We start from the raw sequence: 12,196 nt of genomic DNA, 5'->3' as shown, positions 1-12,196 counted from the left end.
ATGCACTCGACCCAACGCATACGCATCTGTGATCTTGACCTGGTAGAGCATATCATAACTGCAAAGCCCGTCTCTCTATGGCTACATGTCTCACAGGGTTCAGTAGAAAGCAAGCGGATGCATCAGTGTAGCCATATAGTCATTGCATCTCACGTAGCGAATACACCGAAGGGCTAGGCATACTTCAGTTCAAGGTCATTGTTCTTATCTTATAGACACATCCATACAACAGACCGACCACCACAGCCAGGCGCTGCTGTCGAGACGCAAACAGGGTCAGTCCTCTGGTTGAAATGACAACTGAAGGGAAAAGGGGTTTTCGCCTCGAGTATCAGTCCAACCAGCCGCCCCCGTTCGTTCCAAAGCAAGCAGTCTCCCATAGATTCTTCGCACACAACAGATAAACTCGGCCCATGGTATACTTTCAACGCCTCAATGTTTCTCTCGCGTGCTAAACCTCCCTCAACCACAGGGCGATTCTCAACCATGAATCTCCCATGGCTGTGCACTCGCCTCCATCAACAGCCTCCCGCCCTCTCCTTCAATGACGACTGACCACTCCCACCAATAAATATCAGCCCATCGTTCAGCGTGGGCCACCAGATACTACAAGAAGAAAAAAGGAAGGAAAGAGATGAAATAAGGAACCGTTTGGACTCCACACAAATTCATAATTAAACAAGAATATGTAACCCCGCCTGGCCTGTAGATGCAAATAGTCGCAGCACGACCTCGCCAGCTTCATTCCATGGCTAACTTTTTCTCCCGCATCTGCATCAGCCCATAAGCCTGGGGCCTCTCAACGCGGGCACCTACAGGCCTAGGCCGGAAGTAGGCTGTACTGGTAAAACATGTGTGGTGATAGAGAAACTTCTTCGATGTGTTGCTGTCGCAGAATGGCATAACGGGAACACATGGCGGTAGGAAATCCGCTGGGCGACGCTGCCCTGGCGGTTGGTGTATGAGGCAAAATCATTAGCCAGATTCGTGACATTACTGGCAGCCCATAACCACGGAGGAATCGAGAGAGAAATGGGTATTCATCGTATAGCATCGCATAATAATCAAATGAGTCCACAGAGACGCAAGTTCTCCTGAATGATGATATCTGTAACAGAAGGTCAGTAAGTTAGGGGGCCAACGGCAGAACAATGCGGAGACTTAGGAGTACTGACCATTGACGGCAGCCATGACGAAGCGAATTTGCGTTGTGTCCGTGGCGCATGTGAAATGAGTGTAGATCTGCTTCGTCTCGTGCTGGTTCAGGCTGACAAAGCGGTTCAGGATGTAGTCGCAGGCTGCGGCATAGTCATCGCCTCCCTCGTAGTCGGGGAAGTAGTTCTTCATGGGGCTAACTGGCAGCTTCTCCTTGAAACGATCGATCTTGTTCAGGAAGAGAATGATGGATGTCTTGATGAACCACCGAGAGTTGCAGATAGAGTCGAAAAGAGTCAAGGCTTCTTGCATACGGTTGACTGTCTCGTCCTCGAATAGCAGCTGATCGTACTCGGAAATGGCGACCAGGAAAAGGATCGTCGTGACGTTTTCGAAGCAATGAATCCACTTCTTTCGTTCCGAACGTTGACCACCGACATCGAACATACGGTAGGTCAGATCGCCAATGATGAACGTCGTCTCTGTAATACCGGTTGTCTTGACACGAGACCGCAGGACATCTTGGTCGTTGGGCATGTAGTCAGGAGCGGCAATTCTTGCAATGTTATCGAAGTAGCTGATAACCGTTAGTAAATGGCGGCCACCAAGGCCATAATCAGTTGCAACTTACTATCGTGCCGAATCGTTCAGCTGGTATTCACGCGACCGCTTGAAACACTCCTGGACACCACGATCCTTCCACAAAGCCTCAATGGCGTTGCCGACCTCCGGGGGCAGTACATCTCCCTCGATCTGAGCGGGTTGCATGAAGATGGTTTGTACGTGGTACTCCATCCGCTGGTCCTCGAGAGGAAGCTCGAGCGACTCCATTGCTTCGAGAATGACACGCATGGATTGGACGGTGTTGCTGAAGATGATTTCCTTGAATGATTCCCTTTCGTCACGCGAGTATCCGCCCTCGTGGATGAGCTTCATCTGCTTCAGAATTGTTGACTTTCCGGATTCACCAGCACCTGTAGTACAATCGTTAGGTCGCGTCGAAGAGCGAGTGCGTTGGCGTCAAGCAAGGCTTACCCAGAAGAAGCATCTTGATTTCGTTGCGCTGCATCATCTTATCGCGCTTGAGCTGGTTCTCAATCTCCTCGTTGCGGGCCTTGCCCTCCTTCTCCTCTGTGCTCATTCCGCAACCCATTTTGACGATGTGTTCGCGTTTTCGCGGTAGATAAATCTAATGAGTACGGTATGAAGTGAGATGGTGGGTGATGGACGACGCCGGTGACTATGGTAAACGTTGAGTTAGTTAATCAGAACCTTGATCTAAGGTCGTGTGTCTTTCTGAAAGATTGGCCAAAGTCGATATGGGAGTCGTAGTAAGCGCAGTCGAAGTCCCGGTGACCTCGCGCGTCCGTTTTAGTGGCCGACAGCCCCCAATGTGTTGCAAAGGGTGATAGAACGATTGGGGCGTTTTCCCGGTCCGAGTTGCAAAAAATCGGTTGTTCGATTCCGGAAAGGGATGGATTTGTGTCCAAGAGCAGAGGGTGTGTTGTAGAGTAGATGGAAGCGCCCGCAATATCGAGGATTGAGTGGTCGATGGTGAAGGCTGGGTTGCGAATCCCGATTCGATTATGACGGGTCGCAGGAACAAGGTTTGAGGGAGGATAGGGAGAGGAGAGAGGGTTCAACTCACCAGCAAGCTTGCGGCTGTCTTCTACCACTCGTTTCCAAGTAGCAGGTGGTGCTCTATAGATGGCTGGTGATGAGCCAGAGTCAATGATGGGAGTGAGCAGTCAATCACGATAGTCGTCGACTGGTAGAACAGTAAGTGACAAGAGGCATTCAAGCGAAGACACACAACAACACGCAGGGGGAGAAGATAGAATTGCGACCGACGGGCCAACAGTGAGAAAAGGGAAAAAAAAAAAACTGGGTGGTTGAAATTGTGACGGGAAGGCCTGTCTCCCGTACCTAAGCTGGAAGGGGTGGGTGTGGGTGTGGGTGGACGCTGGAAGGACAGCAGGTGGGTAGATGGATCAATGGGATGGGATGGGATGGACGGATGGATGGGGTCGACGCAGTAGGTAGTCGACGGACGGGCAGACAGGCAAGACTAGACTAGACAGACAGACAAGCAGGCCAGACAGGGAGCGTGAGAGAGCGTGAGAGAGCAGGAGACAGCGCGGAGCCAGTAGGAGAGAAGGAGAGCAGGCTCGCAGGCAAGGCGATTTCTGGGCGATGCCGGGTCTGGGCCAGGAGCAGCTAGCAAAAGGCGAGGTGGAGCACGAAATTTACCTAGTGCGGATGTGCACGGAGGGTGTCCTGATTGCTAATTGCTGCTAACAACACGAACCATCCAGTAGCAGTCTGGCTGGAGTGCGCATACATACGGTCGCTGCAGTGCACCTTATTCGCATTCAATGTCGGTCTCGCATGCACACGGCACTCACAGCAGTCGGGATAGTTCGTACGCACGCCCGTAAAGAGAGGGAGGGAGAGGGAGACAGACAGAGAGGGCGCCTGGGGAGGGGGAGGGGGCGAAAAAGAACTCCTTCCTCCTCTCGTTGACAGGGAAGGAAACATTTCAGTGTTTACTTTCATGTACCTACATGGGCCGGAGAACGGCGGGGCCAAGCAGGTTCGATCTCTCAACTGCACCTAAAAGTATGCAGGCAATGTTAAACACTACATTTTAGGTGGCACTGGGTGGGCGCGTCTGGGTCTGTACCTGACTGACTACTGCAGCAGTGGCCGCTAAATCACGAAATTTATTAGGGGAGCTGGGTCTCGTCGGTCGCTAACCTACGAGAATTGACAGATCGGGGGAATAAAAGGGGTCGCCTGGCCGGGGGTGCTGCTGCAGAGTGGAGGACGACCAGGCTCAAAGCAGGCAAGGCTCACGAAAAGAAATGATGCCTGGGAGTAGAGAACCATGCTCTTATTCCAATCATTTAGGTAGTTGCATTGACGACTGCACTTGACCAGCGTTGGATCCCCATTCTACCGTACTAGAGTTTTATTACGGAAGCCGAATAAGCTCGCTGGCGAAGCTGAGGCTGACAGCCAGACAGCCAGCCAGCCAGAAGCCAGACAACCCAGGCATGACACGGCTGTCTGCAATCACTTGCATCTGGCCTTGGCCTTGCGGCGGCAGCTCCGTGTCAGACACACTCTCCTCCATTGATTGCCACTAGGCCGCGAGCGATTCGTTGGCGTGATGGTTGATCGCGGGAGCAGGAAATCGCTCCCCCATGGTAGATGGATCCCGTGGTAGGTTAGTTGGTTGTATGGTACTCCGTACATGTCCGTATCTTACGAATTGCCTCCGTCTGGAATCCCGTTTCCCCAGGCTGATTCGTGGGCTCTCCGTACTGCCCGTCCACTCCAATAAGGTTGGTCAGATTCGTGCCAGCTTACAGATAAGAATAGCAATAAAAACGACAGTCTATCAGATACGTATACATGTAGATATGTAAGACAATACTGGACCTACTGACGGGTGGCTTACCTATATTTGGATGCCCTTACCTCGGCACTTCTGCACATAAGCGGAGCAAGCAAGAAACAACAAGCAACGTGATATGATGATGGCTTACGGAGGCTTGGGCTTTGTCTCTGACGAGATGGGGAGCAATCGAAGTTATTACACGGAGTATATATCAAGCCCACAAGGTGCTTACCAGAACCTGCCTTACGGATCAAAGACTAGAGCTTTCTAGTTATACGAGCTGACAAAAAAGCGTACCTGCCCGGCAGCCTAGCGCTCCATGCCTTACTGTTCATTCGATCCCCAGCCTGCACGTATAGCCTGCGACCGACGATGCAGGCTTTTGGATATGTGTACCTACAGCAGAACAATACTGTACGGTAGGACTCCCTCCCATTATTTGCAGGGCGTGCATCTCGGCATCTCACTTTTTGGGACTGGCTGGCGAATGACGAGCCAGTGACTGGCCGCCCTGCCAGCTCGCTCGGGCCTTTAATATGTATGTAGAAGAGTGGTGTGGGGCTACTGGCCTGTCAACTAACACCTAACTTGCATGACAACGCCGAAGGCGGCAAGGCGGCTGGCCTCAATTCTCGGTTGACATGGCTTTCAACACACCATTGTCCGGTAGAATAGCAACGTACGGACTATAGGGACGCACACGGAAACGTCAGACAGGCTGAGACAATGGCGGCGGTCGACTTGTTGTGTCTTCTTCATGCACTGCTGCTTCCCATCGGCATCCAAGGCATGCAGCGTGCCCACCTGCTGTTCAACGGCCGTTACTTACCTAACGCAATCGCGTCCAGCCCGTGTCCAGCCCGTGTTGTTTCTACAAGTAGCCAAACTCCAGGTCCTCGGGTAACTTAGCGAGTCGTCAGGGATGAAATTGAGTCGTTGCAACATTTCAATTCAGGTCCCATCGTCATCTATCCAGGTCCCTCCATGCCCATGGCAGTTCCACACCCGATGGGACATTTTCATCTGCACCGACTTCAGACCCCAGAGCAGAATCCAGAGGAAAGCCGTGCTATTGGCCGGGTCTTCGGCAGAGGCCATTCGACTGTCGACTGTCGAGTCGCAGAGCTGACGTTTAATCCGTACCTCCACGTCCGCCTCCCGCTTTATTTCCTGGCTCAAACCTCAAACATGGCTTCTTCAACGTTGCCTCCTCAAAATACGTCAATTTGCTCCTTTGCGATAAAAGGGGGATGGGAATGGATGGATAGAATGACAACGGGATCGTCATGATCTGAGCCCTGCGCAATCACCCAAGCTGGTGATCTACCCTGCCTTGCCTGCTGAAGAACAGGCTTTCCACTTCTGCCACGCGCGCTGCTTCCACTCCCCATCCCGCTTGCATTCCGCACTTGCAATAGATCAGACAGGGCGTTTCATGTCTACGACGGATCCTCGTGCATGTCGACCAAATGTCAGGGTGCCCAAAAACCCCAGCCAGAGAGCCAGATTGGCTAGGGGCGACGCAAACTGGTCTCCAAGTTGCATGCGCACTTCTCCCATATCGGCTTAGGCTAGCCAACTTTGGTCTTTCTCGAGATGAATCCCACACATCGGCCAGTGGGTTCCGATAGGCCCCCTGACATCCACGGGTGTTTGCTTACCAGATTGGTTAGAAGAAGGAAAACGAAGAAGAAAAGAATCGCTCTCTGTCGTTCTGCTCTCCTCTCCCGTGCATGGTGGCAATTCAACGGTGCTGATTGATAGACCCATCTCCTGATTCTGTGACGGGTTAGGCTTGTATCAGATGTCAAGACAATGGAGCGAAGTATCGGGGAACACAGTTACGGAGAAGCTTGAAGGTACAGTACGCATGAGATTGGCAAACACTCCAACCCGAATCAAGTAAGAACCCCTGGGCCCCTACATACACGTACATCCATTAGAATGGGGGGTCCGATGCGGCGATGCCCATCCTTGACGAACATCAGACAAAAAGCTGGAATTCGCTGAGAATGGCAAGGTGGAGTTTTCCCCCGGGCGCAAAGAAAGCCAGAAAGTATTCGATTCGTGTTCTAGAATGGCCAATTTCGCTTCGCTCGTTCCTGTGTGGGCAATTGACGCCATTGCTGCCGAGCCGAAGCTATTCTTACATCGGCCTTTGATAATCGCAGACGGTTCGCCAGACTAACATCACAGTCAACTGGCCGACAAGGCCTATCTCCTTTTAACTGGAGAATCTGCCAATAACTCGCTTTTATCGGACAGCGCTTGCTTGCCACATGGCAACGAAAGCCTTTCTGCCCTCCAACCTCTCTGCCCGGCTCCAGTACCCGGGCTGCCCAGCGCCGATCTAGTTGCAGGATCTCCAACGCCGTCGCCAACACTGACGCCGGTCAGTCCGGAGGTGGATAAACCAGCCACAGGTTCCTGAAGAGCTCTACTTTAGTAAATGGCCTGATGGCTAATCTCTAAAGTCCACTGACTATTACTACAACAATTGGTAGTTGAAAACCCCTGTCTGTCTACCGACGACTAGACTTCTGGACCGTTCCGCTTCAGCTACTCATGAGATTCGGATCGCCATCTCCTTGTTTCCCGTGTTCTATACATCCCGTGTACACGTATGAATGCCAGATTCTTTAAGAGGTATCGATAGTACTCTCAAGCAACGTTTCTTCAAAAGCGACACCTCTGGAGGCTATATTTTCTGTGCGACAGCCGCTTCTCAAGAAGCCATTGTCGCTTAATTGCGAAGTAGGTCGCGGCTCACTTGACTCAAGGCTCAATGCCTGCATCAGCTTGTCAAGAGACCCTTCACAACGGATGACGGGGACAAGCCTGCTACGCTGGGATGATCGCCAACAGCAGCAGCAACGCAAGCGATGAATCAACGAGTAGCTTTCAACGTCTAGATCCGGGGTTTCTTGTGTTGGACCCAACGAACCGTTCGGGGATAACACCGAAAAGCAAATATGACATGTCTATTACAGCTGTCTCGGCAGGTGGTTGACTCGTGTCAAATATTGATGCGACATTTGGATCACGGCATCCGGTCAGCATACAGCCACACTGACGAATGTTGCGATTTACACTGAGCATCGTAGGGAGGACATTGCCGTGCTTGCGCTTCTATCTTGTATATTTTGCAAACGACGTGGACTATCTGTTCACACGGCTATTTTGGTAAAGTGACCAAACTATGTTTTCTATTACGGTAGGTGTAGGTGTAAAACTTGCAGATAGGTGGAAGCATTACTACCTCGATTTCGACCTCATGAGTTATGAGGCGCTTGTATACATGGCCGAGACCAGTAGCATTGCATACTATAGGGTCGTATGACTTCAGCATCTCGGGTCGCGGATACTGAATCATGCACGCGGATACCCGTTTCTACACCCACCACGACTGGCATGTCGACATGCTGCGGCAAAGAACGGGCACGCTGCACCCGAAACCTTCCAACCCTCTGTGCTGGGCTGTAACAAGCGCGATCAGTTGCTCGCCCTGTCCACGGCGAGGGTTTTAACCGTTGCAGCTTGACTCGTTCGTTCACCCCCGCGTGCCAGTCACGATCCTCAGATCTGGTGAGCGTGCCGGGAAGAGATTAAGGCCGTGCCATAAGATTGTCGGTGGGTAGATAAACTTCGACGGATCGGTGAATCAGATCTGACGGGAATCCCCGGCCCAGGGACGGAACCAGGTCCGATCCGAGTGCGCGAGCCACGTTCCACTCCTGTGTCGCTCCTGCGGAGGCCTTGATCGGAAAGCTGTGTATCCTGCGATATGGCCCGCCGGGCTGGTAACGGACCTCGGATATCCTTAAAGCCATTTCAACAGGTATAGCTTGCTAACCAGCCCCTTCCACCCTCATACAGAGAGATATCACGCAAAAAAAGGAATAGGAACTGTACTCTGTACTCTGGCAGATGTGAGCCAATTACTACCCAATGCCATAATATTCATGTTTCCCCTTTCCAACAACTCCGATGTTGATGGAAACTATTTATACACGTTGTTATGGGTACTGGGACAACATGGCATCTGGAGCGTATGCATGATGGATAGCCATTGGCGGGAGAGAGACGGTGAGACCCAACATTGTGGCTAGATGCCCCTCTTGTTGACATTACCACCTCTATGTATGTACGGCGCGGGCAGGAGTGGTGAGTGGCATGATATACTTGCATCGACCGAGTGTAGAGAACCAGACTGCCTAACTGGTCACGACGCTCAGCCATCATGTAACAGACCCGTTAGGGTTCGTCTTATTCAAGAATCACGCAGCCTATCACTTACGTAGTTTTGCAGATCTGCCGCCGGATGTCATCCTTGCATCTAACGTACCCCGTAAGGGGATTGGTTGGTTGGAAACTTGGCGGCTATGTACATACGTGTAGGCAGGTACTGGGCAGGCAGGCCTAACCACTAACCTCGCTGGGGAATTCCAGGTACCAAAAAACAAGGAAGTAGGTAATGTTCTAAAATTTGACTAACGTTGTTGTTCAGCGTGTGTGCTCAGCCCCCAGCTGCTGTCAAAACCTCAATTTTGGGATGCTCTCTGGCATTTCTTTGCTATACTAATACTTCTTGATTACCTGCCTGCTCTCGTTGTTTTAGCTGTTTTGTTTGCCAATCGCACGCACAATGTCTGGAGGAGGAATTCCCATGACCCGCCTGGGCGGCCGAGGTGAGTCCACATGCCATGCCACACCGCCGCACCGACGTCATGACGCAACACCGGATTGTTTGTTCGATGTTGCGCGGAAGAAAACATGCCCATCCTCCGAGTCGCGACGACGACATGGCATTGGGAATTGGAAAATAGCCCCGGCTGACAGGTCGGCGCGCCCCATCTAGCCTTCAGCCACAACGCCGAAAATGATGCTGAGAAAGAATACGACCGCCTTCGCGACCTCGCGCGCGAAGAGGCGCAGAAGCGCGGCCAGTGCTTCGACCGGGTACGTGACTTGACAAGAGAACGCCGATCCTCCTCTGGCCCTTTACTTACGCGGAACCACGCAGGCGCACCAAGCCTACGAGCGCGGCGACGGCGCCGAAGCCAAGCAGCTAAGCAACGAGGGCAAGCGGCACGCGGCGCAGATGGAGTCGTACAACAAGCAAGCGTCCGAGTACATTTTCCGGGAGAACAACGCGACGGGGCGGGTGGCCGACGACACCATCGACCTGCACGGGCAGTTCGTCGAGGAGGCCGAGGACATCCTCGAGGCGCGGATCCGGGACGCGCGCGCGAGGGGCAGACACACCTGCACGTCATCGTCGGCCAGGGCCACCACAGCGCGGGCCACGTCCAGAAGATCAAGCCCCGCGTCGAGCAGGTCTGCCGCGAGCTGGGCCTGCACTACGCGACCGAGGACAACGCGGGCCGCATCTACGTCGACCTCCAGGGCGGCGAGGTCGGCGGCATGCCCCCGCCTCCCCAGAAGCCGTCGGGAGGACACGCCGGCAGTGGAGGCCAGAGCCACCAGCAGCCCCAGCCCCACCATGGAGGACAGCAGCAACCTCAACATGGCGGGCAGCAGCGGCCGCAGGAGCAGCGGCCTCACCAAGGTGGTGGCGGATCTCATCAACAGCAGCAGAAGCCGGACGACGATGCTATGGACAAGCTTTTTGGAAATGTTTGCAGGAACTTGAACAAGTTCTGCTGTTCGGTCATGTAATTAAATACTGGCAGCGAAGGGGAAGACACTATATACCTACGTATTGTTTGGCGCAATATGGGCTTGATTATTTATACCATAGCAAAAGAAGAAGCTGGTTCACAACGATGATGGTTGTTTGTCCAAGTCCACAGTAGACGCTCTAAGCCGGATAGGCAGATAATCGGATAAACAGGTATGAGATTATGCACCGAGTGAACAGCTAGCCCCCAAGCCACTCGTTTGGCCAGCGCCGTGCCCCGCTTTCCAAGTGACGGAATCCCATTTTCTAGATTCTAGATCCGTCTCCAGTTGGCACCTCCTACTATCCCAATCTGCCAATTCCAACAGGTGCCCCCAACCGAAAAATCTCCTTGTTGCGGCTGGCAATTCATCGCCCATCAACCAGGTGTCACGCAGCTGCCATTGGATCAGTGTGAAGTGTGAATAGTCACGATGAGTACGAATAACAACAATCCCAGTCGAGGTGTTATTTTCCATTCTCGTGGGGGAAAACCCGCCAGAGTCACCAAACCCTCTGCCACACCTCGTCGCCCCAACCGTCGCCCCAATGACGCAGTCCTCAACCAGGACCCCAGCCTGGATCCAGATCTCGCCGATGCGCCCGACGGCCTGGAGCACCATGAACACCACGAGCCATCGCCACAAGACGAGGACCATCACCTAGCCGAAGAACAGCCTCATGAGCATCACGCTCACCACGGCTCCCACGATTCTCAGGATCCCCACGACCAGCACGAACACCATGACCTTCACGACGACTTCGACGCCGAAACGGCCGCCGCCGCCGCCGCCGTAGCCGCGGAGCATGCTGTCCAGCAGCAGCAGCAGCAGCAGCAGCAGCAACATCATGAGCAGCAGATGGACCTAAGCGCCGCGGCCAGCATACTCACTAGCAATGGCACAAACCCTATGGACGACCCTCATGACCACGCGGATCTCGACCAACATCTCGAGGGAGCCGAGGCCATGACGACGACCGAAGAGCTTGCTCGCGACTCCGGCTACGAGAACGTCGTTGTCGAAAGCGCATTGGCCAAGCGATTGTCGCGCGAGCCTGGTATGCGCCTCGCTACTCAGCGACGGCCAGAGCAGTCGCTGAACCTTCAGCGACGCAGCAATGTCGAGGCCCTATTTGCGCATATCGCCGGAGAGACGGCGCCGGTGCAGTGCAAGAACTGCCACAAAGGTCACGGTCCCTGGACCACGTGCGTCGTGGTCGACGGCCAGATGTGTGGAAGCTGCGCTAACTGCTGGTTCAACGCTTCCGGCGCAAGGTGTTCTTTCCACGGTAAGTCGCGACTCTGCCCCCACCCGTGTGATGATTGTTTGCGCCCGGTGCTGACTGCCCCAATCCAGAGGCGAGAAACCCTCCTGCTCACGCCAATGTCATCGCCCCCGACGGCGCCTTCCAGCTGCCCCCGATACCATCCGCCGCGCTTACCGGCTTCAACTATGCCTCAGTGCCGTCGTCGACAGATCCCGTTGTGCGCTATACGGTCGAGCGCGCAATGGCGGATCTCCGCGCAGCCGACAAGCGCACGCGGCAGATGCTGATGATCGAAGTCGCCGCTAAACAGCTGGCATGGAACATTCTCCAGTACGAGGAGACACAGCCGGAGGATCATCAAGTCCAGGCGCAGGTGCAAGTTGACGCTCAGGGTCAGCCTCCCCAGGGTCTATGCTAGACGACCAGGATGGGCCATAGGTCGGTCCATATCCAACGTTCAAGCAGGAAGGAGTTTTAGGTGAAGAAAGACGTTAGGGGCACTATGCCATTTGTACACTACTCTAGCCTTGTAGGTTTTGCGGAATTGATTTTATATTATACCCAGCATCTTCGTTGGGAACCACACCCAGTCTTGCAGTCTCTTGGAGCTGCTATCTACGCATCCTTAGAAATTATATCAACGACAGCAAAGCCACCGCCTTCGCCAGACATCGATAAGTTGTGCGCGT

The 12,196-nt window shown here is 53.5% G+C and overlaps 3 protein-coding genes across 3 annotated transcripts; 2 read left to right on the top strand and 1 right to left on the bottom strand.

Annotated features, from left to right (window-relative positions):
• Window positions 1-894: 894 nt before the first annotated feature.
• On the bottom strand, window positions 895-2,334 carry PG998_007997 (uncharacterized protein). The gene is made up of 4 exons (XM_066874813.1): window positions 2,191-2,334; window positions 1,787-2,129; window positions 1,176-1,732; window positions 895-1,108 (listed from the first exon to the last, which is right to left on the bottom strand). The coding sequence occupies exons 1-4, from the start codon at window positions 2,306-2,308 to the stop codon at window positions 1,065-1,067; spliced, it is 1,062 nt and encodes a 353-aa protein (XP_066730758.1). The 5' UTR covers window positions 2,309-2,334; the 3' UTR covers window positions 895-1,064.
• Window positions 2,335-9,203: 6,869 nt separating this feature from the next.
• On the top strand, window positions 9,204-10,237 carry PG998_007996 (uncharacterized protein; the record flags this gene model as incomplete). Its single annotated transcript, XM_066874812.1, has 4 exons — window positions 9,204-9,246; window positions 9,417-9,517; window positions 9,582-9,758; window positions 9,818-10,237. The coding sequence occupies 4 exons, from the start codon at window positions 9,204-9,206 to the stop codon at window positions 10,235-10,237; spliced, it is 741 nt and encodes a 246-aa protein (XP_066730757.1).
• A 435-nt stretch (window positions 10,238-10,672) lies between these two features.
• Window positions 10,673-11,925, top strand: PG998_007995 (uncharacterized protein; the record flags this gene model as incomplete). The annotated part of the gene is made up of 2 exons (XM_066874811.1): window positions 10,673-11,528; window positions 11,597-11,925. 2 exons carry the CDS (start codon window positions 10,673-10,675, stop codon window positions 11,923-11,925), a joined length of 1,185 nt encoding a protein of 394 aa, XP_066730756.1.
• Window positions 11,926-12,196: the final 271 nt, after the last annotated feature.

The sequence above is a fragment of the Apiospora kogelbergensis genome (assembly GCF_038363985.1).
Source record: "Apiospora kogelbergensis strain CBS 113332 chromosome Unknown utg000005l_segment0_segment0, whole genome shotgun sequence".
In the NCBI taxonomy this organism is placed as follows: Eukaryota; Fungi; Ascomycota; class Sordariomycetes; order Amphisphaeriales; family Apiosporaceae; genus Apiospora; species Apiospora kogelbergensis.
This window is presented reverse-complemented; position numbering and strand designations above follow the sequence as displayed.